The 25,038-nt window shown below is 39.6% G+C and overlaps 1 protein-coding gene across 3 annotated transcripts in view; it reads left to right on the forward strand.

Annotated features, from left to right (window-relative positions):
* Nucleotides 1-3,072: 3,072 nt before the first annotated feature.
* Nucleotides 3,073-25,038, forward strand: part of SNX2 (sorting nexin 2) — a 36,192-nt gene continuing 14,226 nt past the window's right edge. For 2 of the 3 annotated variants that reach the window (XM_075138454.1, XM_075138455.1), the window contains exons 1-6: nucleotides 3,073-3,253; nucleotides 12,299-12,416; nucleotides 21,661-21,824; nucleotides 23,106-23,172; nucleotides 23,383-23,426; nucleotides 23,514-23,655. In XM_075138454.1, the coding sequence (XP_074994555.1) occupies nucleotides 3,146-3,253; nucleotides 12,299-12,416; nucleotides 21,661-21,824; nucleotides 23,106-23,172; nucleotides 23,383-23,426; nucleotides 23,514-23,655 (643 nt within the window). In that variant the 5' untranslated portion in view covers nucleotides 3,073-3,145. Of the gene's footprint in view, nucleotides 3,254-5,403; nucleotides 5,475-12,298; nucleotides 12,417-21,660; nucleotides 21,825-23,105; nucleotides 23,173-23,382; nucleotides 23,427-23,513; nucleotides 23,656-25,038 lie in introns of all 3 variants that reach the window. The other variant, XM_075138456.1, reaches the window with a different exon arrangement.

Raw genomic sequence — 25,038 nt, forward strand, 5'->3', positions numbered from 1 at the left:
TTACTTATTAGCATGAGGTAGAGTTGACAACTATTACATATTTGTTGAATGACACACGTATCAATACCCACGCTGACAGGGATGAGGCTTGTCTTTAAACTGAGGTTTTGTTTTTTGCAGTAGCACATCACGATCTCATACGTGATTGGCTTTTTGCAATCATCTGAAGTTTTCCTGCAGCATTAATGGTTTTCCAATTTATTTCCTTGATTGGTTTTTCTCTATTTTGGATTATTTTTCCATCCAGATTTACTAATTCACAGTTTTTCAAACTGAAATTTCAATTAGTTAAAAATCCAGGTCCTGTAGTTACCTTTGTATTCCTCCTTGTCCTCTCTGCCACAAAAATATCTGTAACAGATTTCTGCGGCCACAGATCTCAGAAGCACTGGAAAAGTAAGTAAAAAACTTCTCAACCTATAAATACAATGTTACTTTGAATCAGAGAAGCTAAACTCCTTACATACCTTTCTTAATGGGTGGCAAAAAAAATAATACCACAACTCTGTTTGCTCTTAATTTTATTCTGCTGCTGTAGCATACTCAATTGGTGTGATAGATGACTACTTCAAGGTATTTCAGAGAGCTGATTTACAGTCTAGCCACATGAATTTTAAAGGCATGGGTGTGAATCTTGATGAAGTCAGAAAACTAGTCAGTCTGGTGGAAAACTATTAAACACCTAAGTACTATGCTAGATTAGTACACTTGCCAGAAATCTAAAAAATTTAATACATCTCATATGATCTTTCTAATCATAGCAAATAAAATTATGGTGAGATATCTTAACATATAATGTCAAAGGACACAGAATTATTACTGAGGTGATGGAATCCTAATTTCTAGATAAAGCGTGCCCATGCCAGTTGTTTGAAAAGCTTCCAGGAACAGCATAGCAGAACAGGAATACCACAAGAAATTGGAAAGGCAGTAAGGATGTAATGATAGCCAGAGAACTGTACTTCTGGATAGAAAATGTTTGCACATTTTGAATAGTTTTTTTTCAGTTTCTTACTCCACATTTTTAAATCTTAAAAAGACCTTCGAATGTTATTTAGAGATATACTAAACAGCAATGGGCTGCATTTAGCAATAGGGTAAAAATGTGAATGGAGTATATTTCATCTCATAGTCACTACAAACAACATAAGCGTCACCACTATTCTTGTTTTGTACAGAAAAGGGAAACATGGATATGCTGGAAAACGTCTCATTCCCGTGAAACTTAAAAATGCTATCCAACCTGGTAAATGACAAGCAAGTTATTACAGCTTCCAGTAACAGTGACATTGTAGCTATGCTGGTCTCAAAATACATCTTTTACTAGAGCAGGGGACAACTTTTTCTGACCTGTGGAAATATGGGAAAGCTTGGCTGTTCCTTTTCCATCTACTTCTATACTAAGTAGAGATATTGTCTCTAAGAAGAGATATTGTCACGTTCATTGGCACTTTTGTCCATAAATCTCCTCTATTTGATACCTTCTTTGTCATTTGCAATTGGAAACTTGGAGTTCCCGAGCTTCATCACAAGTTTAGCCCTCCTGAGTGTGAGATTTACAAGGTCTCATTTAAAGCACTGAGGCATGAAATGTCCTCAGATGTTGGCAGGAACGAGGGACATTGTCTCTTAATTCACCAGTCCACATCTCCGAGGAGAGACCTCTCCACAATTTCTTACGCCTTCAGCTTGAGCAGTACAGATAAAATTATGAATGGCACTTACATGTTTCCATGATAACATGGATTTCTGTTTACATACTTACAACTTTCTCATGATGTGATTGGGAAGAGGCCAAAGGAAAACAATATGTAAGACCATATTCTTTCCATTTAGTTTTTACTAGGCACTCTGCAAACACTAGAGGGGTGCCACCCTTGCCCCAAAGAACTTATAGCCTGTAGAAACAGACTCATTCTTCCCACGTGAAGTGCTGTCTCCATTGGACGCAGTTTAGAAATTAACTTCAACACAGAAAACATCAATGAAGTCCTCACAAATCATGAGCACGCTGCGTGGATGAAACCTGTACTTTACCAATACGGAAAATCAAGATACTTTTTAAAACTTGTTTTCAATATAGCAGAAGCAACAATAGCAGCTCAAATCAAGCGTAACTGTCCTGGGTAATGCTTACTGTACAGATGCTGTTGACATCTGGCTTCATCTTTTTTAAAATGAGTATTATAACTTAAAATTTTGGAAAACCTGATGTTATTCCTGAGCTAACTCACAAATGGAGGAGGAGAAAACAAGCAATTTGGAAATAGTAACTTAGGGAATGGGTCTGCAAATATTCTATTTGCACAAGACATTACTTTCGTGGTTGTGACTGCTACTGAACCTGACTAAACGACTGCTCTGCAAGAGTGGGGCATACTACTTCTAATCCTCACTCCCTAAGGAAGATGTCATCTTAAACAGCCTGACGAGTGGAGTTTCCTCACACAAAACCAGTTCTCAATTCAACGACTAACATGAAATGGAAAACAAAACTTCCTGAACTTCCTTCCAACTCTGTGGTGCAAGGTGCATGGTGGAGGGTTGCAACGGTGCAAGTGTCAGCCTCGCAAGGAAGACAACGTAGAAGCCCCGCAATGTTTCAGAGGAAAAAAGCTGGGAACGGCGGGGTGAGGAGCGGGGTGGGAGAGGACCTTCTCCTCCCGCCGGAGCCTTCTCCGGCTTCATTCCCAGCGGACACGTCACATCCAAGACGCAGGCTCACACCTACCTAAGGCTGCATCCACGCCACCCTGCTGCAGGCAGGGAGACCCTCGGTACAGACAGCTTTCCGCGCCGGGGCGGCGCGCCTAAAACACAGACACGCGTGGACGCTGCCTTCGTGGGACGAAGACTTTGCGGGGTTCCGCGGACAGCGACCGACTTGAACTATTTCACGGCGACGGCGGCACCGGCCCGGGCTGCCGGCTGGCCCCCGCCCTGCCCCGGCGCCCCGGGACCGGAGGCTGCCGCCCTCCCGCCCTGCCAGGCCCCGCCCAGCCCCGACCCGGGGCAGGTGCGCGCGCTGGGGGCGGTGCGCGCTCCCGCCGCCTCCCGGCCCCCTCCAGTCACGTGGCGGGAGGGGGCGGTGCGGTCGTCACGTGAGCGCGGGGGGCCGGGGCTGGCGGCCGGGCTGGAGGGGAAGATGGCGGCGGAAAGGGAGCCCCCGCCGCTGGGGGAGGCGCGGCCCGCCGACTTCGAGGAGCTGGAGGACGGCGAGGACCTCTTCACCAGCACCGTGTCCACCCTAGAGGTGAGAGCCCGCCCGCCACCGCGGGCCTCCACCCCCGCGGCCGGGCCAGCGCCCGCGGGGCCCTCTACTTCCCTCCCCACCCCTCCAGGCCGCCAGTGCCGCGCTCCTGACCGGGGCGCCCGACCCCCCGCCCGGCCGCCGGCCCTTACTGGCCCGGCCCCCAGCTGTGGCCTCGCCGCCTGCCTCTGTTGGGGGAGCGGCTGCTCCTCGGCGCTTCCCTCCCGGCGGGCGAGTGGCCTCGGCCCCGCGGGGGCTCGGTGGTTCCCCTCAGGTCCTCTCCTGCCAAAAGAGACCGAAAACTCTTTCTGCAAGTGCCGCTATGCCAGGTCGCCGCTTTCCCTCGTCTTACCCCCTTGTTGTACTGCCGAGGGAATAAATATTTCCACCTTCCCTTGTCACAGGACGGCAGTTTCGCTGGTCCTCCCCCCCCTTAGACTTTCCGTGGATTAATAGCACCCCGTTTTCTTTGTTTGGCCTCTTCACCCCCTTCCAGTTTGCAAAAACTTGCAGAAACTAACTCCTCTCTAAGCCTTCTCCCGCCGGAGCCGGCGCAGTGCTGCGGTGGCTGAGCGTCCTGGCGCCGGGCGGCTGCTGGGACCCTGCCTGCCCAGCGCCGGCTGCCGCCCGCGGCACTCGCCCCCCTCGCCTCCGAGCAGGAGGGGCCGTTCCGGGCGGCCGAAGGGAGGAGGCATGCGTGCCAGGCGTTGTGAAACCTGCGTCTGGTCAGAGAAACCAGAGTCTGAAAGATGTGAAAACTTGTGAATACATCTCTAAACCGTGCTTGCTTTCCGTGCCAGGAGTCTAATACAAAAACCCCCAAAACAGCTGATTGCGTAAATAGGTCCTCGTTCTGAAAAATGCTTGTGTGTTCATTCATTATAATGGGAGCTTCTCTTGCTGGGTTGTTGTGGTCATGGTTCACCTGTGTGTTTTGCTAGTATCTTCTGGAAGAACGTTGTTGTTCCTGTACACAGTTGCCCATTTAAAAAGAAAATTGTTCCTGTTCCTCTTTTCCTGAAGAGTTTCCTGTCCCTGACCTTTACAGTAATAGGATCAGTGCATGTTTCTTTGTTTTACTTTGGCTGTTGCCTGTCCTTAACAAAAAAGGCCAGTATACAAAGAGGCTCTTAAATGTATTTTAAAGTCACTTGCCTTCTCTCAAGTCACTTTATGTTTTTTTTCCTTTTATAGATGCATAATCTGTGTATTGGTAGAAAAAGATCTGTGGAAAAATGCTGTGAAGGAATAGCAAATGATGTGAACCTGCAGTTGACAAGAATTGTATTAATAGACTTCTGTGCATCTGTGTGTGATACAGTGTGTATTATTGGAGTCTTGTTCTGTGCACTAAGAAAGACTGCAGTATAACCTAAATAATGTCTTTACTGATATGGTCTAGAATTAAAGCTGCAAGAGGTATGATAGATTTAGTATCTAAATCACAGTTACCATGAGAAGTCCTCATCTTAATGATTAAAAATAGTTACTGAAAACTCCTCTAACTGCAAAAACTAGCAAAAAAATGCACTTTGTATTGGAACTGGCTGACAGTTCCATTGTACTGCTTTATTTTTGTAGACAGTCTATTTGGAAGAAAGTAGCAGAGTAGAAAGGGGAAGCCTCTTTGCTTAAAGAGAAGCTTTGAAAAGCTTTGTCAGTAAAGCTTTTTTTATGTCTAATCAGCTATAGCATTTAGGGAAGAACCTTAATCTTGTGATTTTCCTGCAAATTTGGAAGGAACAGATCATGAAAATTGACTTCGAATTTCTCACTAGCTTGAACGTAGATTGTTTAACTCAAGTGTATGGGGCACCTTAGTCCAGAGAAGAACAATTATCTCATAGTGTGGGCCTAATTAAACTTCTGTCTTGAATGTTGTTTTAATCTTGTATATATTCATGCCGTAGCTGTTTCTAAATGGCAATGGAACAACAGAACGGCATTGTGCTTTTCGTAGTTGATAGTGTATTTGTTTGCTGATACCAGAGGAGAGAGCATGGAAAGGGATGGTGAGGTCCAAAGCCAACTTATATGAAGGCTATGGTACTTTGAAAGGGTTCCCAATGGGTTTATCTTGGAGCTGTCCATTTGATTTTTGTGTGATTGGTTTCAGCCCCCCCTATTTTTTCTTACTTTCATTCTCTCTGCAGCTCACAAAAGGCATGCTGTTCCTTTCTTACATATGATTTGGTGGTGAAATGGAGAAGCTATAAGATTTCTGGTAGGTCTTCCAAATAGCTTCCATGTTAACAAAGTCTCCATTTAGAAAACACAAGATAACTCATCTAAATTTCTTCTGTGACAAAATATAAATTTAATGTATATTATGAACAGCAAATATGAAATATATAAATACAGGAAGGCTTACTGACTTCGGTGTCTTATCTGTATAGTCAAATGGAGAATATTGTTTATTTCAAGTTGAATTCTCTGCTGTGGAGAAAAAGAAACTGGAGCTTTAACTTTCTTTGTGCACATACTAAAAGTTAATGTCTTGAATTAAACCCTTTTAATTCTGGAATATAAAACGTTAAAAGATCACATTGAGCTGTATCACCTGGCATTTCTGGGGTGCAGTGGAAACACGTTCTAGGACTTGAAAACTTCCTGGGTGGCAGAGTATGAGAATGCTTCCCTTTCTGTGAACATAGGGCACCTATGAACTCCGGGTACTGGGCTGAGCAGCAGTTTGTCTGAGCTGGTGGGGTGCTCGCTTCCTTGTCGGATATCCACAGTGCCTAAGAGTAGTGGAATGATTATCTGGTTTTCATTGTGCCAACCATATTGTAATGTCTCGAGAACTGTCTGCATTAAATTCATGGTCACTGAGTGGTCTCTAGCTGCCAGAGTTGCTTTCATCAATGAGAACAGACTGAATCAGACAAGTGGTCTAAGCCAAGATTGCATTTGCAATGCCGTGTGAAGAATATTGCTGATGATTATATGTATGTGCTGGCAGTCACCTGCAGTGCTCTCCCAGCTACCAGGCTTTTGTAGCTCAAGGACTTCCTGAGATAGCATTACAGTATTAATAATCTTCCATGGACTTATCTACTTGCTACATTTTCAAGTCTGTTGTTTTTGGTTTGTTTTAAAAAAACAAAAGGTGTCCATGATATGCATAACAAGAAGGTCTGGAAGTTAACTGCTTTATGAGAAGAATCATCCCCTGTTATAGGTTTGTAATCAACAAATTGCTAATTTGCTGTCTGTGTCCTCTGCCACTATTAGGTGAGACCGCAAACAACTGTATGAAAGTCACTTTTGACTACATATATGAAAAAAGCATATGTTAGATTTTCTGAAAAATGGTATGTTCAGTGTTACTCTCACTTCATCATTTCCTCCTTCCTCCTCCTTGCCTTAGGCTGTTTCTCTGCCACCCTCCTTGTTTATCTGTTGCGCCACTTCTTACTTTATTTCCCATAAACTTCTCGCTCATTTCTGTGTTGCCTGTCTCTCTTCTGTAAAGCAGGTGCCGTGTGAACATGTAGCTAAGCTGCCACCTACTCATTTCAACTGGTATTTGTGTTCCTGTTTTTTTTTTTTTTATGGAAGAATACATAGAGGCACTTGAAAACAATGAGTAAGCCGTAGATGTGGTAATCCATCAAGGACTGTCATTTAGGGCAGGGTGTATATATAATTTCATTGCTGGTTTATCAGTTTATGTCAAAGATCTGCAATATGCATTTGGTTTTTGCACAGAAGGCAAAACATTAGATAGGTACAGAAGTCCAGATGTCTTTAATGATATCCATTGAATCTAACAGTGACAATTATAGAGGAAGCAGTAAAGACCCCATTGGAATATCTGAGAGGAAAATATTAAGTCCTTTGACACTGTACTATACCTCTGCAGAAAACTAAGTCTGTATCCAAGATCAGTGTAATTCTGCTGGAAATGTGTGTTTTGTTCTTGGTGTTAAATCCAGGCTGTAATGGAAGCATGTAGGCATTCCTTCTAGTGTGATTGCTTGTGTCCTCTTACTTTCTGCTGAAAATGTTACTGTCCTACTGTTGAGTCTATTCGCTCTGCCCGTGATGTGATTTGTGAGCTTCTGTAACCCTGTTTCAGACAATGAGCTGGGTTAACTCGAACAGCTAGAATAGTATGCTGGTCAGCTTTTCTCCGCCTACTGTGTTCTGACTAAAGGAGGCTGGGAGGGGTTCAGACAAGTAGTTGAAATGGTTTGGGGGGACCCTACTATTAAGAGAAGGGAAGATGTCCAAAGATCTAGGGCTGTAATTTCAGCAGCCGACAGCAAATATGAGAACTTGTTCTTGTTTATTCATAAGTCAAAGCTATAAAATACTTAGTTATTACCAGTAATAATGCTCAATAAAAGAGGGGAAAAATGAGCTTATTATTGCCATTGCAAATTGGAACAGAAAACAAGTAAAGCAGGATCCTGACTGTCCTGCATCCCTGAATGTTCTGACCTTTGGGTATCTTGGTTGTTGGATGCTTCGCCTGACTGTCTTTCAGCTTAGGAGTCACTCAGAAATTTCACAGTCATGAACCTTTCACGAAATGGACATGTTTGTGACATTTTGTGAATCGTTGGCATCAGGTAGGTTTAAAATTTCTAAACAGCCTTGCTGTCCACGTGTGTCTGAGCCATGACATTTTTTGTTAGTCTCATCTTCGATTTCATTGTGTTAAGTACTAACTCCTCTGACAGCCATCTTAATCGCCATTTTAGCTGTATTTCATTGAGATAAAAGAGCAAAGTTGCACCTGTAGTAGAGTGTAACTGGAATAGCTTAATACGTTAATATTAAGCTGATGTTTGAGTGCATGGGTGCTTTTTTGAGAGGCTGAGTAGCACTGTCTGACCCACTGACTGTATAAATAATCAGATTATTAGGAATTATTGACTCCAGTTTCTGATACATTCAGGACTGTGGCTTTCTGTGTTTTCATAGTTCCCTAAGAACTGTGTCTGGTTTGAAGATAACAAACTAAACTTTGTTGCAAAACTCTTAAAAACAAGCTGATGCTGCGTCCAAAGTTACAGTAAGAGTTCAGGCCTTGAATCATTTTTAAGAAGTTTCTACACATTGTCGTCTTCATATAAAGTCTCAACAGTTCGTGAAGATATTTAACCCCATCCTTAATTTATCTTGTCTGAGAATGACAGCTGTTTAAAAATAACAAAGAGCCACTGAAAGATTAATAGGCCAGGAAATATCTTATTCAGCTGTCAGCTTGTTGTGGTCTAACCCCAGCCAGCAGCTGAGCCCTGCACAGCCGCTCACTCACTCCCCTGAGCAGGATGGGGGAGAAAATTAGAAGGGTAAAAATGAGAAAACTTGTGGTTTGAGATAAAGACATTTTAATAAGTAAAGCAAATGCTGCGCACGCAAGCAAAGCAAAATGAGGAGTTCGTTCGCTCCTTCCCATCAGCAGGCAGGTGTTCAGCCATCTCCAGGGAAGCAGGGCCCATCACATGTAGTGGTTACTTGAGAAGACTAACACCATCACTCCAACCATCCTCCCCATCCTCCTTTTTCCCTCCAGCTTTTATTGCTGAGTATGGTGTTATCTGGTATGGAATATCCCTTTGGTCAGTTGGGGTCAGCTGTCCCACCTGTGTCCCCTCCCAAATTCTTGTGCCATCCCCAGCCTACTCGCTGGCAGAGCAGTGAGAAACAGAGAAGACCTTGACTCTGTGTAAGCATTGTTCAGCAATAATTAAAACATCCCCATATGATCAACACTGTTTTGGTCACAAACCCAAGCCATGGAACTATACAAACAAGCTCTTAGGAAGGAAGTTAACTCTTTCCAGCCAAAACCAGTACACAGCTGAAAGGTACTTTAAAAGAAAGATATTTTACCTGTAAATCATCCACAAAACTAAACTTCAATATCTACTATTATTAAAAACAGAACTTGGTATTTATAACGAATATAAATTTATTATATATTTATAAAATCAATAAAACGCAGAACTTCTGTTTTACTCTAAATCTTCCTGTAAGAGTCACTTCTAGACTTTGTGTCTTGTATACGAATTATACCAGCTGCATGAATAAGCTTTGCTTCTTGAGCTTTCTGAGGTTCCCTTATGGTCTGTTTGATTGCGTCCTCTCCTTTTGTGAGTGGAGGTTTCCTTTTGTGGAAACGAAGGTATGTGAAATTTGGAGAAAGCCCTCTAACTGATAACGCTACCTACAGCTGTGAAACCTCGTATCCAGTGCAGAATTCTTGGCTTTCTTGAATAGTGCCAAAGGCAGGATCTTCCCCAGCTCAGTAGTAGAAAGAGACCCATAATCCTACTAGAACTTGGTATCTTTCCATGTATTTATGGCTATTCCTAGGAAGACTCTGTTCCTTCTTCAAAGTAGGAATGACTTTGTATTGGCCTCTGGTTAACTTATTACTTTACATATGTAAATATTTGGGATTTTGTATTATGCCATACATTGATCAGGTTTAAGTGTTCAAGGCAAATCTTGTGTCTGGTAGGGTTTCTTTTTGTGATTAGAAGCCAGGTATAGTCAAAAGTAATTGTCAGTAACCAAACTAGCTACCTCGGGTAAAACTGAGAAGATAGGCTGGGGGAGTAGGTTGAAGATATGAGTATTCTCCGAGGGCGCTTTTCCACCACTCATTAATCAAGAGCACAATTAAGGGATAAAGCTGAAAGCCATCTGCTGTGTGGAACAAGTGATCAGGAAGGCTTTTGTTCCCTATCCCTGGCCACATTACAGCTGTTTTTCATGAAGGTGAATTGACAAGCATGAACTACATGTCATTCTGCATCTGTGGTAGTGTGGCATCCCCACTATGTCCTAAACCTCAGATCTATCAAGATGTAAATGAGTTGCTGTTCAAAGTTGAGTAGCAGCAAAACTGGTTCGGAATGAGTATCTATAATTTCGTGAAGAATTGCTTTTGCTCATAAAACTTTAAACTGCTTGAACCTCACAGGGAAATCAAGCATCTCTGTGCTCTGCTATTCTAACTGAAGTACAAGATCTTGAATTTGCAGCTCTACGCAGCACTGCCTACAGAGACAGATCGTTTCTTCAGGAATATGCTACTTCTGAGTTCTCAAATCACTTAAAACTGTTGACTATTGAATGTGACACATACTATCTATACTATCATTTGTAGAATAATGAAGCCAATAATGAAGTTAAGTGGTGAGGTTTTCTTAAATTTCCTAGTTCATTTCGTCTAAATTAGTTGCAAGTCTTGTGATACAACTTAACAATCATGCCTCACAGAATGAACGAATACACCTTTATTACCTCAGAGCACTCTTATTTGCTGTGGGATCGGTTTGGCATTGGTTTAGTATGAGATGAGAGATTTTCATGTGACTAGTTGATTGGTTGCTTGTAAGATTATAAACTCTACTATCTACATACAGTTCCTGTGTGTTTCTGCTTTGACTTTCTTTGCAGGCTCTAGGGCAAAATCCAACAAGCAATTTGAGAGGCTGCTCCTTTTGTTGCTCATCACTTTGGCTTCCCCATTTATATGTGGGCTTTTCAGAGAGTGGCAGACTTTGGCAGAGGAAAGGGGATATAACCTCTTCTGTCATTTGAATGGAGCAGTTCCTTGTTGCAACCATAATCTGGTTTAGAGGAATACAAATTTTCTGGTATTCTTGTATTTGCTTTTTTCTTCCTTCTGTCTTCAGCCGGGAAAACCTTAGGCTAAGACTTTTCCAGGTCAAGAGAGTCTTGTCTTCATATGTCCTCTGAAAAACTATTTTGGACTGTCTCTGAATTTGTCTGGCAGGATTTTTACTGTTTCTAGCTTACTTCCTCTGTACCAGAATTTCAGGTGACTGAGGTCTGGATAGATGTGGGGGCCGGGATCTTGCGCTATGCTGCTTGAGGTAAAGCAGCAGTGCCATACTCCATGTCAGGACATACACTGTTCCTGGAGAGCAAGCTATAAGGAAGGCCTCTCCCTTAGAGCTGTTGCCTCTGCTACATTTATGAATGTGAAAATATAACTTGGGACAGATTTTTTCAGTGGCTTTTCAGTGTTTTTCAGGCTTTTTTTTAATCTTTTGTAGCCTGTGGCGTTTTTTTGAAGTATAGCCTGAAATGTTTACTATCTGTTTTGAATTCTGGTTCTGACTTAAATTATGACAACTCTATGTGAAAACGAGGAAGCAAGTAGTGACACAATTTTCAGATGCTCCTTTTGAAGTGCACGCATTCACGAATAAATATGCTGTTCTTGAAAACTCCTTAGCTAGCTGTCTTGGGTGAAGTTGTGAGCAGTGAGTTTTGCAAATTTTCTAGAACTATTGAAATGACTTATTTGATACTTATTCAACAAGGATTTTCTAACTGAAGCACTGATCTTCAGTTAGGTGTGTATTTATTTTGTGAGTAAGCTGTACATTTGGTAGCCCAGCTTCAGTATTGCTTTAATTTTCCTGAGTCTTCAAGTATTTCTCTTTTTCGCAGGGCAAGTTCTAGTCTTCAGTGAATTAAAAGAACTGTATCTATGGCAAACCTAGCTTCCATGTCAGTACAATGTGACCCTCTGTGGCAATAATCCCCAAATTCAACCGGTTGCAAAGATATCAAAATTTCTTATGACTGCAAGCAGCCTTGAATTGTTTGAATGGCATTAGCGCACTCTTTTAATCTCTGAAAAACTGGTATAGAGCCCTTGGAGATTTCTTTTTTTTTTTTCCTATGTGCAAATCCAAATCTAAATACAAGCCTTTCCAAAAGGAACTTAAAAATCAAATTACATTTAGCAATACTAATAAACTCATTCTAGATATTTCTGTAGCAGCTTTGGTTTCATGTTAATTAAACTTGAGGAAATGGGTGACTTTTTTTCCTCTCTGACAAAGAAATGAAAAGAGCTGTTGACTAGCTCATATCCTTTGTTCATTGTTACCATGCTAGGAGTAGGAAATGGAAATAGCTGACAGGGTTTCCTTTCTGTACATCTTGCCTTGTTTCTTTGCAATGAAAGAATGTTTGTTGCAATAATTCTTATATACTGACACATGGCAACTGATTCTCTGCTAATTATTTCACTTTTTTTTTTAACAGTCAAGTCCTTCATCTCCAGAGCCAGCAAGTCTTCCTGCAGAAGAGCTCAGCACAAACTCCAATGGTCCAAAGCCGGCAGAAATCATGCTAGATGATGACAGAGAAGACCTCTTTGCTGGTAATTGCTCTTTTCTTCTAATGTGTCTGCATAAACTGTTTTGCTCTTGGACTTGAAAGGAATTTGCTTTTCTGGGAAGGAGGGTTAAAACCTTTTTATGCTGTAAAAGGTCATTTTCTTGGCTGTAAGGAAATATGAAGCAGTAACCCAGCATCAGAAACCTCAATTTTAATTTTTTGCGATTTAGTATTGTAGCAAATCTTAACTGTTGCTTAACCCGTTGAAGGTATGCTTTCTGGAAAATTCATTAAGTAATGAATTAGTGCCTCTAGTCATCATCAGTTATTCCTTCCTGACTTCAACAGTCATGTATTTAATTGAAGTCCTATGATCCTCTGCAGTACATTGTCAGGTTTATGAACTTGCAGGAGAAGTAACACACCAAAAAGGAGAAATAGCCGAGATTCTTCTTTGCCCAAAGTTGTTTGTTTTACTGTTGTTAACACATCTTGCTATTGATTGTGTATTGTTTGGAGTGTAGCCTTGCATTTCAAACTGAAAACAGAAAACTTAGTCTTGCTTAGTAGTGAAAACAAAGTGATATGTGACTTCTTTTCAGGATTAGATCAATTTTGTTAAAATTCTGCTGGTAAATTAAAATTGGGAATATTTTTTCACCAGATTTGCCTGTGTTGTCTCAAGTGTAACACTTCTATTACACTCTTGATGTTATGTATTTTTGTAGCATAACTATTAATTGCTCTCTCAATATATTGAGTTAGTGGCACTTCGAGAAATTTGTTTTATTTAAATTTGTTACGTAGTTTGACAATGATGTAGGGATTTTTTTCTTGTGGGACTTTGTAGCATTAGTTAAGTTTGTTTATTAAATACAGGTTTCACAGTGGTGTGTACTGTCAGTGCATAGTGTGGCAGTGTTAGCTGGTTAGTGATATGTTCTGCTGACAGTAATAACAGTATTTATCATTATGTAATTAACAATATTCAAATCTGTGTGTAAAAGCATGACTTAAGTTACATCCTAGTTTTCTACTTAATAACCATACATAACCTGTCCCAGTCTTTTTTCCAATTACAAAGAAGTATAACTCAGATCTACTGCAAGCTGGAGGGTATTTTCTTTTTCATTAGACTTTTGTTACTGTGAAAAGGTAACAAATTGGCATATGGGACCAGTCCTATCGTTTCACTAGTGCATGATTCTGTTTCTATTACTTGACAGTACTGCATGTTTTGGAGAAAGATGTGTGAAAGTTTTGATAAATAATCTCTCAATAGACAGCACATTTCTTATGTTTCATTAATCAGTCATGACTTTAGTGTTGGTTTTTGACTATCCTAATGTGGGTTATGGTTGCTATCAGTTACAGGTGTAGGAACATTAACTATTCAAGAAAGGTGTAATATTTGGAGTATCTTACATACGTCAAAAGGTGATTCTGAATGCTGTTTCTCAATACTAATACTTTTCCTGTTACTACATATTGATTGAATCAGTTGGCAGTCTGCTTTGAATACAGTCCTCATCTCATCTTCATTGATTCCTGATGTAATAATTCGAAAAGTGAATTATTTCATAGCCTTTGGGTTCTGGGCTTTTTTGTATAGATAGGTGTATACACATGCCCATTACCTTTGTTCTGAACTTACTAAATTTATATTGCATATATTTGAATTTATGTTTGCTCATGGCACTGTTACAATGTATTGATTAGTTTACTAACTCTCTGAAAGTGTTTTAAGAGAAAGAGAGAATATAGAGGATAATCCTACTACTTTTGTATTTATTTTACCTGATCTTATGACTTACAAAGACCAGCAGTGCTTTAGCAATGAAGCTTTCTAGTACTAGTAATTTGGTTATTTAGCTTCAGTATATAAAGCCGGCTTTTTAAAACCATAGAGCCATCTGGCATGGATATTTTAGGAAAGCCAATCCTCCTTTGGGTAATACTAAGAAAAAAGGTGGCTGGAGTAAATATTGAGGGGAACCAGACAGAAGGAACAAATGTTAGCCAGATTGTTTCAACTGAAATGAATGATGTGAGGAAAACACACAGAACTGATTTAATGAATTTGAATTTTGCTATGGAAGACATTCTCTTAAATGCATGCAGCCCTAAACTGATAGCATCTAATGTACTGCATGTCTAACACAACTAAGACTGGTCTTTAAAAGGTCAATTTATATACAGACTGAGGCTAGTACAAACTCTCAAATGGGCAAAAAAGAAGAGTGATTTATGGAGCCTACGACAGAATATGACATCTTTCACAGTATCCTGTTATAAGCAGGAAGTTTGCGTAACACAGTTGTACCCTGGTGATCTTTGTAATGTTGTCAGCATAGGCGTTCTCAAAAACGACGTCTAGTTTGTGTTCCGTTCCAGTGCTGTGCATTCACAAGTATAACTATTTTTTCTTTCTTAGGACTGTTTTGCTAGACAATGATGTTAATCCATCTGATTAACTTTCTGACACTGATTTGCAATGAATAGAAACAAAGTGAGAAGGCAACATGAGATGTCTATTTTCTTGCTTCCAGCATGATTGCATAAGTCTTTTAATTTACAAGTGAGCGTGACTGGGTTTTTTTCTTCAGTGTGTTGAAATTCCAGAGAAACCTATCTTTGCACAGCTTATAGGAACGCTTAACTGGAGAGGAAGAGAATAAGGTTCAACAGCTTTCTAACTTAAGTTGTTCCTTCATATTGAACTACTAGACACTATAAAATCCAGATCAAGGAAATCCTATAGCTGGCTCCTGAAAGGAGAGACTCTGACTCTTTGGGGGCATAAACAATTCTAGTTTTGCAGACTTATTTGTAAAAAATGTCATGGTATGCCTCTGTAGCTATTGTAGGTTTGATAAATCTTTTTCATTATTCCATCTAATAATGCAACCTAAGAGAAAAAGAGGTGAGGGAGAACAAATTGTATGATTTCGTGTACTGGTTTAATGCCGTTCAGAATCTGGGGGGTTTTTTAGGCTTTTTTGACTGTACTTAAAACTTCTTTGCTATTGTGTTCCTGCGGCAGCTACAAGATAGTATATGCAATAAAATGCTTTAGATATTCATTACCTTGTCTCTGGTGACTCATAAGTGCTTTGGCTGAACTATTAAAACTGGGTTTCAAAGGTGGAAGAAAATGAGTTTTCCATCTGTCATTGGAGACCAGTAAATTTTGCTGCTGCATTCACTAGTATTGTGGTTCTTGGTTCTGTAAAAAAACAAACTGTCTTGCTAAACCCACTTAAGCACTTTCACCCTTAGAAGAAAAGTCAGTGTGTTGATTATTTGGCCAAGACAGAATTACTTCATCTTACCTTGTAGAGCTCTTACATGTGGAGACCACGGAATCATAGAATGGTTTGGGTCGGAAAGGGACCTTAAAGATCGTTCAGTTCCAAGCCCCCTGCCAGGGGCAGGGACACCTTCCACTAGACCAGGTTGCTCAAAACCCCATCCAACCTGGCCTTAAACACTTCAGGGATGGGAATCCACAACTTCTCTGGGCAACCTGTTCCAGTGCCTCACCATCCTCATAGTGAAGAATTTCTTCCTGATATCTAATCTAAATCTACCCTCTTTCAATTTAAAACCATTACCCCTTGTCCTATCACTACATGCCCTGGCAAAAAGTCCCTCTCCAGCTTTCTTGTAGCCCCCCTTCAGGTACTGGAAGGCTGCCATAATAATCAGTGCTCAAAATCAGGTAGTATTAGGAGTATCTTGAGGGGCTTCGGGGTGTGTCTTAAAACCTGGCTGTTCATAAGCTTCTGCTGTAGAGTGAAGAACTAAATACTGAATTAGTCTTCCGAAATGTCAGCCTAAAGTTCTGTATATAGCTGCAGAAATGTGCCATGGACTGCCTGTGCAGGACATAGCTGTCTGTGCCTTCTGCCTCTAGTGCTCATAGATGACGAGCAGGGCTGTGAAGTTATATCAGTGCTCTGTTGCCATTTTTGGAAAAATGGAAAATTACAATTTTTAATCTCCCCTAGTCTGGTAAAAGATTACTTTTGATGTTCTTTTGTTTTTTCAACTCTGAGAAGTGTTGGGAATGGATCGTCTTATGCAAGTATCTAGCTGTTGTTCCTGGGGGAAAATCAATGTGTTGGAGGGGGGGGTGATACTTGTTTTTGTTGGGTTTTTGTTTTGTTTTTCTTCAGGTCCTCATAGATTTGTCTTAGGCTTTTTTCCTGGGAGTTGATACAGAAAAGGAGATGCTAATTCTGTGGCCCAGAAAAGACATGTACTTTAAGCCCAGCTGAACAGCAAAAGTTTCTAACTGATGCTGTCTGTCAGGCTGTCGTCATGTGGTGTGTCTGATCAGAAGAGTTCGGTGCAGATGCTTTGCTGCTTTTTAGAAGCTGGTTGTTCAGTTCTAGGTCTTGTCTGCAAGATACAAATGCACAAAAGCATGTGAACCCACAGTTTTGAAGTCAGAAGGCAGCCTTATTAGTGGCTGACTGTTCTGTTAAAACTATTTCTGTTCTCATTAAGATTATTCTTAGTATTCCTGGTATAACAGTAAGGGTCATGTGCTATGACTTAGGTGTAGTAGCTCTCACAGTCAGTTCTGTTAGGATATCTGTCTCTGAAATATTGCTACACCTGGAGAAGCCTTTTTTAATAACTTGTCATCTGTCCTGGACAACAGTTTCTACTTCAGTTTACTTCCATGTTTATGTGATCACCTGAGTAAACTTTTGAAGATAATAAGCCATGTCAGAATTTTAGAGGCCTGACATTTAGAAGTGTGACCAGTGAAAATAACTTACTCAGCTGAAGTGAGCTGCTAGTGAGGAATTGCAAACTTCCACTTTCTAAGATGATGTTTGACAAATACTGGTGGTGAAAAGTAAAGAAACAAATGCTGTCTAATGCTGAGATTGAGCCCCATGCTTAAGTGCCAATAGAAACTTGGTGTAGTTGGCTGTCGAATGTTAATTAACCATAAATAGTTGTCTTCTGCAGCAGGATGAGATGTTTTCATGTTCTTTTGGAGCTAAGCATCTTGACAGTGACCCATAACAAGGACTATTTATGGATTGTAAAGTCGGTATTTATGTGTAGAAGTCTTACAGCATTAGATTGGTGGGAGTGCTTAGGAGTGCTTAGTATGCGCTGATAACTACCATAGCTGATATGAGTGTTGGATCTCAATGTTTTCCCCCTAAAAGTTGGGCAGAGCAGTTGCCTCTCTTTATGCAAGAAGAGCTTATGCTTTTGAGAACTTCCCAGGAAAGCAAAACATCTAGATTTCATTTTTCATGCAAATACTAATACAGAATATTTAAAAACAAAACAAAACAAAAATGCCACAAAACCACAACCTAGTACCTAATTTTTCAGGGGAAAATCTAAAATGAATAAATCAAGCAAATGTTTCTGAAAGTACCATAGTTTCTACTCTGAAACCTACCAAATTCATCTTTTTATGGGGAAAAAAACAAACCACAAAAAACCCAGAAGAATTATCAATGAAACTTTTTAATCTAGACCATGTCATCTGACTTCTCAAAGTGAAAGAATGTATATAACAAGCATAAATGCCAGAGTTCATCAAAATTTGTTTCTTGGGAAATAGATCTTCAGCTTATGTACTACTCAAAGACTGCTTTTCTGAGGGGAAAAGAAATAACTAGGAAGTTCAGGAGCTTGCTGTTGTTATATAGAGCCAATACTTCTTTTTCCCTTCAGAATCTTTTAATACTTGTGTTTTAAACAAAAAGTACAACATCCTTGTTTCTGTCCTGCTCTGTCCCCTCACCCCCTTCCACTGTCTTCTCCATTTCACTCTTCTAGAACTACATAATGTCTGGGACGCATGCAAACTTGGGGGTGAGGGGTAACAGGAGGGAGGATGGCATAAATTCTCCTTTCTTCTTCCTAAAAGAACTGACCTGCTGCTATCAAACAAACAGTTACTATTTTCTCTGGGTAAGTTCCTCCAGGAAAATAGAAAAGGAGGACTAGTAGACAGCACCTTTAAAAATTTGCTCATGCCCAGCCAACCTGGGGTCACACAGTTTTAGAAATACCGGTGTGGACGAAGTCTAATGTTGCTGGTCTTGCTGAAAGGAAACCTCCTTGCCTTTCCAACTGCTTGTTCCTGCCACTTTCTCTTTTACAGAAATAACGCACCGGCTTAGCAGTATCTTCAGCTATCTGCAGAACAGTAGCAGAGGAGCTAATCCCAGTTGGAGTTCATGTGATAACACAACCTAGATCAGTTCACGATACTAAGGGGTGTGTGGATACAAGTCTGAAAAAGAGGAATGCTGGGAAGGAGTGTGCTTCTGTTTCATCTGATAGCAGTGCTGCTTTGTTACTTTGAATTCACACTTTTTTCATGAAGTCATACTTTTACAGTAACATGAATGTGTTCTCAGTTGATGAAGTTGTGAAATCTGTGTGCTTTGAATTGTTTCATGACTTGTTTTATAAGTCTGTCTAAAATTGGAAGGTACAGAGAAGTACTTAATGGTGATTAATGGTTTGTTTCCCAAACACACGTGCTGGAATATAGCTGGTGATAGAAAAAGGAAGAATTGAAGAGGAAGGGCTTTATTTCATAATTTTTTTTGTATTTTATATTATATCATGTTATATATATAACATATTATGTTACATATGTATATATAATTTTTTTCTGAGAAATATCTCTGTGAAACAGTCATTTGTATAACATATAACCTACGAATGCTGTTAGCACCAAAGGAGAGAACTACCTCTTTTCCACATTTAAATGTTGTTGTTCTACCAGTCTAAAAGGTTTTTTTTTGCAACTGCCTCAGTTGCAGAAGCATGACTTCCCACCTGATCTGAGGTTTTGAATTAAAGTTCTTTATTGGTTTAAGATGCAATATCCTTCCTGTGGCATTTGAGGGCAGGAAGCATCAGCAGGATTCTTCAGAAAGATTTAGCAGTAAGAATAAAGCAATGGTAGGAAACTAAATCTTTTCAAAGAAAGCTTTTAGATAATCTTTGCTCATACTAAAAATGGAGAATATAAAAAGGTGCTTGCTTTTAAGTTTAATTTGAAAACACCGTGGAAATCTGTAATTTGAAATTAGGAAGAGCATTGCCAGCACGTTGAAAGAAGTGATCATTCCCCTCTGCTCAGACCCAGTGAGGCCAAACCTGGAGTGCTGAGTCCAGGTCTGACATACCCAACACAAGAGAGACTGGAGTGGACAGACTGGAGTGAGTCCAGTGCAGGGCCATAGAGTAAGGGCATGAAGAGTATGACATATGAGTAGAGACTGGAGAGCTGTTCAGCCTGGAGGAGAGCAGGCTTAGGGGGAATCCTATAAGGTAATAAATACCTAATGGGACAGAATGGAGAAGAGGGAGCCAGACTTCTCAGTGGTGCCCACTGACAGGACAAGAGGCAGTGGGCACAAATTGAAGTACAGGTAATGCATAAGAAAAAAACGTTGTTGGTTGTTTTTTTTTTTTTAAATGGTGAGGGTGGTCAAGCACTGGCACAGGTTGTCCAAGGACGGGGTGGATTCTCCATTCTTGGAGATGCTCAGAACCTGTCTGGATGTGGTCCAGAGCAGCCTGCTCTAGCTGACCCTGCTTGAGCAGAGGGGTTAGACTAGGTGATCTCCAGAGGTCCTTTCCAAGCTCAGCAATTCTGTGATGTACTCCAAAACAAAGTGATGACAGCATACTTTGTCAGCCTCAAGCCAGAATGAGCATCTGCTTCAAACCAGGTTAAGGCATAGCGAACTTGAAGTTTGTTTTTCCAATTTCTTTTGAGCTTCAGTATCAAACAAAATTTAGGCACACAGTCATTTTCATCCGTGAAATAGAGAAGTGTTGTTTTGTTCATTTATGAAGAACATCAAGGATTGGCAAAAAAAGTGTTACAGAAGAATGGGAAACAGAATTGACTAACAGAATATCTCTAAATGGCAGCAGGGATAAAGCTGAGTGGTTTTGATGTATTGATTATGCAAGATCATAATATTACTTGCTGCAGTAATAAATTATATGGTTCATTCGATGCTATTTCCAGTTCTATATTTACGTTGCTGGTAGATTACAGTCTTTTGTGGAGAAGCAAGCAATCCTATGCGGGACAAAAAGGAGACTTTTTTTATACACAATGTGACTATTTCACAAATTTTAAAGTAGATCTAATCTTTAAAACTCCTCTTTTCTTAACCATTGAGTAAGGTTTAGTTATATTCATTATATGCACCAGGCTTTAAAAAGTTTGGAAGAAAGATGGCTTATGTTCTTTTGAAAATTCAGTGGTTCCTATAGAGAGAAGTTGCAAGCACAGCTCTTTTCCAAATTGCATTGTAAACCTCAGAGTGGATCTGTTTTAGTGCCTTTTTACTTGCTTGGTAAACTACTTGCCACAGGAAGCGTAGTTTGTAACAAGACTTGAGATCAATTGGGAAGTCAATTTTGGTATCAAATGACTGTTCTGTGGTCAGTATTATCTTTTAAGGAACTAGAATTCTTGAAAATGCACATTTAGCGAGAACCACAGCATTAGTTATTTAAACTAGAACAGGAACTTCTCTGTACCCAGGAAGTGAGTAGTTTGCCAGTGGTCAAAACCAGTTAGTAGAGGAAAGCATGCAGGATTTGTAGAGCAGAGATTTACATCCTCTTTAAAGACTCATTAACTGTCTACAGTCTGAAGAAAGTATTCTGTTTCTAGTGAACTGTTTTAAGCTCCAAAGAGACTGAAGATAGATAGAGACTAAAGATAGTCTTACTAGTCAGAATGTCTTACTGCTAATATTTCTATTTTACAGGTTGTGGGCTTTTGGCAGGGGCAGGGGTGTATTATGGTTGTGTAACTTCATTTAACACATAGCTTAGTCTGCTCAGTTATCAGCCTATATGACTAAATCAGCTGTTGTTCAGACTGCAAGAACTAAAATTGGTACAGCTACTGAAAAAGACCTGCTTGTGTGGTAAAAAAATTTCATTAGTTTTCACAATATCTCATGCAGAAATAAATGACATCACTTGTCACTACTTTAAAAGACTCTTTACCTAACAGCATATTAAAAAAAAATTGCAATATCAATCTTACTTTAACCCATTATGCACTAGAAGCTCAAATGTCACATCTAGTTTTAGCTATGTATTGAAAGAAATTATCCGGAACAAATGGATGCTATTTACAGATGATCTTATTAAACTTGTATATCATCATTTTTTAGTGTGCATGTTTGTTATCTTTGTGATGCACATCCCTTTCTATTGCACAAAAACTTCTTTGCTAACTCAAAATGTTTATCTAGAAGCTACAGAAGAAGTTTCACTGGACAGTCCAGAGAGGGATCCAATACTTTCGCCAGAACCTACTCCTGCCATCACTCCTGTAACACCTACTACATTAGTAGCTCCCAGAATGGAATCGAAAAGCGTAACGGCTCCTGTAATTTTTGATAGATCCAGAGAAGAGGTACGCAGTAAGCTTCCAAATTATGGAAATGTCTTGTTTGTTTTTTTGCAGTTTTTTCTTCTTTTAAAATGGCAGTTCCTAAATGTTGACTCACGGGATCATCCTTTGCTAAGGGGAAGTATATAAAAGAAAACCAATTCTGTTTATTTTGCATATAAAGTTTACTATGAATTTGACTCATGAAAATACCATAACAATTAATTACTTAGGTGATTATATTGGAGATCTGTAGTGTAAGGAGTAAGATGTTCCATTCCTTCAGAGTAGATACTGTAAAAGCGTATGTAGGAGCAAGCCTTGAGCTTGATACAGGAGAAATGTTAATGATGTATAATAACTCTTAGTAGCATGTTACAGGTTTCAACTTGGATTTCTGAAGCTGTTGTTAATGAAGAAATGGAGGAAGCAGTTGTTAGCATTATCCTTCATGCTAACAAACAGCTGAGGCTAATGATAGTTTTAACATTGCTATTTATATTTGGCATTCCATTCAAAGCCTGGGCATTGCCGAATGCCATTCATTCCGGAGTGTTCTTTTACTAGACAGTGCCTCTGCTAAATGAGTTTGCAAATAAGACTTGCATGTGGCTTGATGATGGCTGCTTCCCCAGGTACCACAAGATGGCATTTTTTTCTCATTTTTCTCCCCTTTAGCCCTGGTACACTGTCCCTTCTGCCGCAGTGTTCCTTAAGATCTCTGTTTTTATCAAACTTAGGTATATTCATGAAAGTTTACAAAATTTTGCATGATTAGAACTCAGGCAAGTATCAAAAAATTCTCTATCTGTTACTTTTCTCTTCCCAAGCTCTTCTGCTACAGGTACCATTAATAAAAAGGAATATGCCTTTGATTAGAGGCATATAGAAAATAGAGTGGTTTTTGAACCATAGTATCTGCTGGCATTGGAGGAGATACAATGAACATGCCTCTAAGATAAATATTTGAAGCCAACAAGTCCTGAGAAAAGGCTGCCATACTAAAAGCTTTTGCAGGAAGGCTTAAAAATAAATAATAGAATCATTTAGGTTGGAAAAGATCTTTAAGATCATTGAGTCCAGCCATGAACCTAACACTGCCAAGTCCACCACGTGAACTTTGTTGCAGTGACAATCAATGTTAGAAATTACATTCACTTAACATTGGATGGTGGGTCAGGAAGGATTTTTTAATTATACAAACATACTGACTTATCCTCCTCCTTCTTCTATACCCTTATCCTTGTAACCATACATAATATGAATGCACATTACTTTGTTAAATATGGCATATCTTTTTCCTAGATTGAAGAGGAAGCAAATGGAGATTTGTTTGATATAGAAATCAATGTATCAGACCCAGAGAAAGTTGGTAAGTTCCCTGAGCCTAGTAAGTCAGATGGTAGACTGTCTTATCCCTTGAAGACTATTCTGATATTTTAGCGTGATTTCTTACTCAGTTATCTTTTGGCAGGTTTCTAGTATATAAATGGAAAGCTATTTAATGTATATTTTGGAACAAAAAGTGTGTAGAGGGATTAAAATAACTTGCCCTAGGATAAGTATCTTAATTTTCTTACAGGAGATGGCATGAATGCTTATATGGCATACAGAGTAACAACAAAGGTAACTAGTGCAACAGATATTTGCAGATAACTTTGTATCATAGCTGAGTAGATGGATCAGTAATTGATAACAATTTTTTTTTTTAAGACATCACTTTCCATGTTCCACAAAAATGAATTCTCTGTTAAAAGAAGATTCAGTGATTTTCTTGGCTTGCACAGCAAATTAGCAACAAAGTACATGCATATCGGTTACATTGTACCTCCAGCTCCAGAAAAAAGTATTGTAGGTAAGTATAGTTCCTGTAAAGTTGAATTTAAGCATGTCATTTAAGTACTGTAATAAAAATTAAGTATTTTAATATCTGTTGGGCTTGTAAAATAAATACTTTTCTGCACAAATATTTCTTACTGCTTATTGAGTGGTCCAAACTATTAAATATTCTTCCTGTTCTGTATTTTGAAGAAGTTCAGATTAAATTGGAAAGATATGTACTGGCCTCTTCCTAACTCAGACCAGCGTTGATAATAAGAAGGACATTTGTCTTAATACGTGGCCTTCTGTTTCTTATCTATCTTTCTTTCTTCACTGTTGCCCTTCAAGAGCAGATTAGTCTATCAAAACAAAGATGGTAACTTATGCTGTTATCAGTTGCCTGCAAGATACAGAGCTTCATAGGTACTCCACCTCTCTAATACTTCAGTCTGTTTCTTTTGGTCATGGTGAACACTAAAACCTCTAGTTAATTCTCCAAAGCTGTAATTCAGAAAACACTTTTGAGTGAAGCTAGTCTTCATGAGTGCCTTGAAGGATCAGATCCTTTCTCCATGAACTAAGAAGCATGCCTGATGCATGAGCTCTAAGTAGTAGAGGTTCTTTCAAAATAACTAAACATTTAAAACAGTAAAATCTGTTGAAGTCTTTTGGCTTACCCATACAAATAAGTGATTGGGCTCTAGAATGCTGTTTGGTATGTAGGGAATGTCAGGACTTCTTTTTCAGTAGTTTAGTCTGTAAAGCTAATCAGAGCAGCAGTTTTTCATAGAAGTAGGAATAGGCAGACTGAGAAGATGTAGGCAGCAGAAAGCTTGGGAAAATTATGCTTTTAATTCTATGGAAAAGCATAGAAGCATTTTTCACTCTATAAGGTTGAAAATTTGATCTGAATTTCTTGTAGTTCTTGAAAGTAATGTATGATCCTGTAATAACCAATTTTTCATGTTATAAAAATAAGTTTAATTACAAATGTTAACAGAGCTTACAGAGATGGAGTGAGGCTTCCAATCACGTCCTTTGGATGATACAACATTTAAGGCATTTATGACAGTGTGCAGTTACATGGAAATGTAGTACTTGCATCACAGTCAAATTCATCTGTAAGACAAAGCTTGGACTGGATTTGAGGTAGCACTTGAGCAAAACCAGCAGTAAATATTGATACACCTGGAAGTGTGTAAAATGGTGGAACTTACTGCAGTGTAAGCAAGCACTGGCTGTCACTTCAGATCCTTGTACAGAGACTTTGTTAAGCTACAAATAAGTTGGGAAAACTCACAGACTCTGTAGGACATTTTCCAAAGAGCATGAAACTCCTGCTTTAAACTTGGAACTTCAGTGCAGAGGTGGTATTTAGTTCTGTCCAAAAATATGTAGTCCATACATTTCTAATTCT

The sequence above is a fragment of the Calonectris borealis genome, chromosome Z (genome assembly GCF_964195595.1).
Source record: "Calonectris borealis chromosome Z, bCalBor7.hap1.2, whole genome shotgun sequence".
Taxonomy (NCBI): Eukaryota; Metazoa; Chordata; class Aves; order Procellariiformes; family Procellariidae; genus Calonectris; species Calonectris borealis.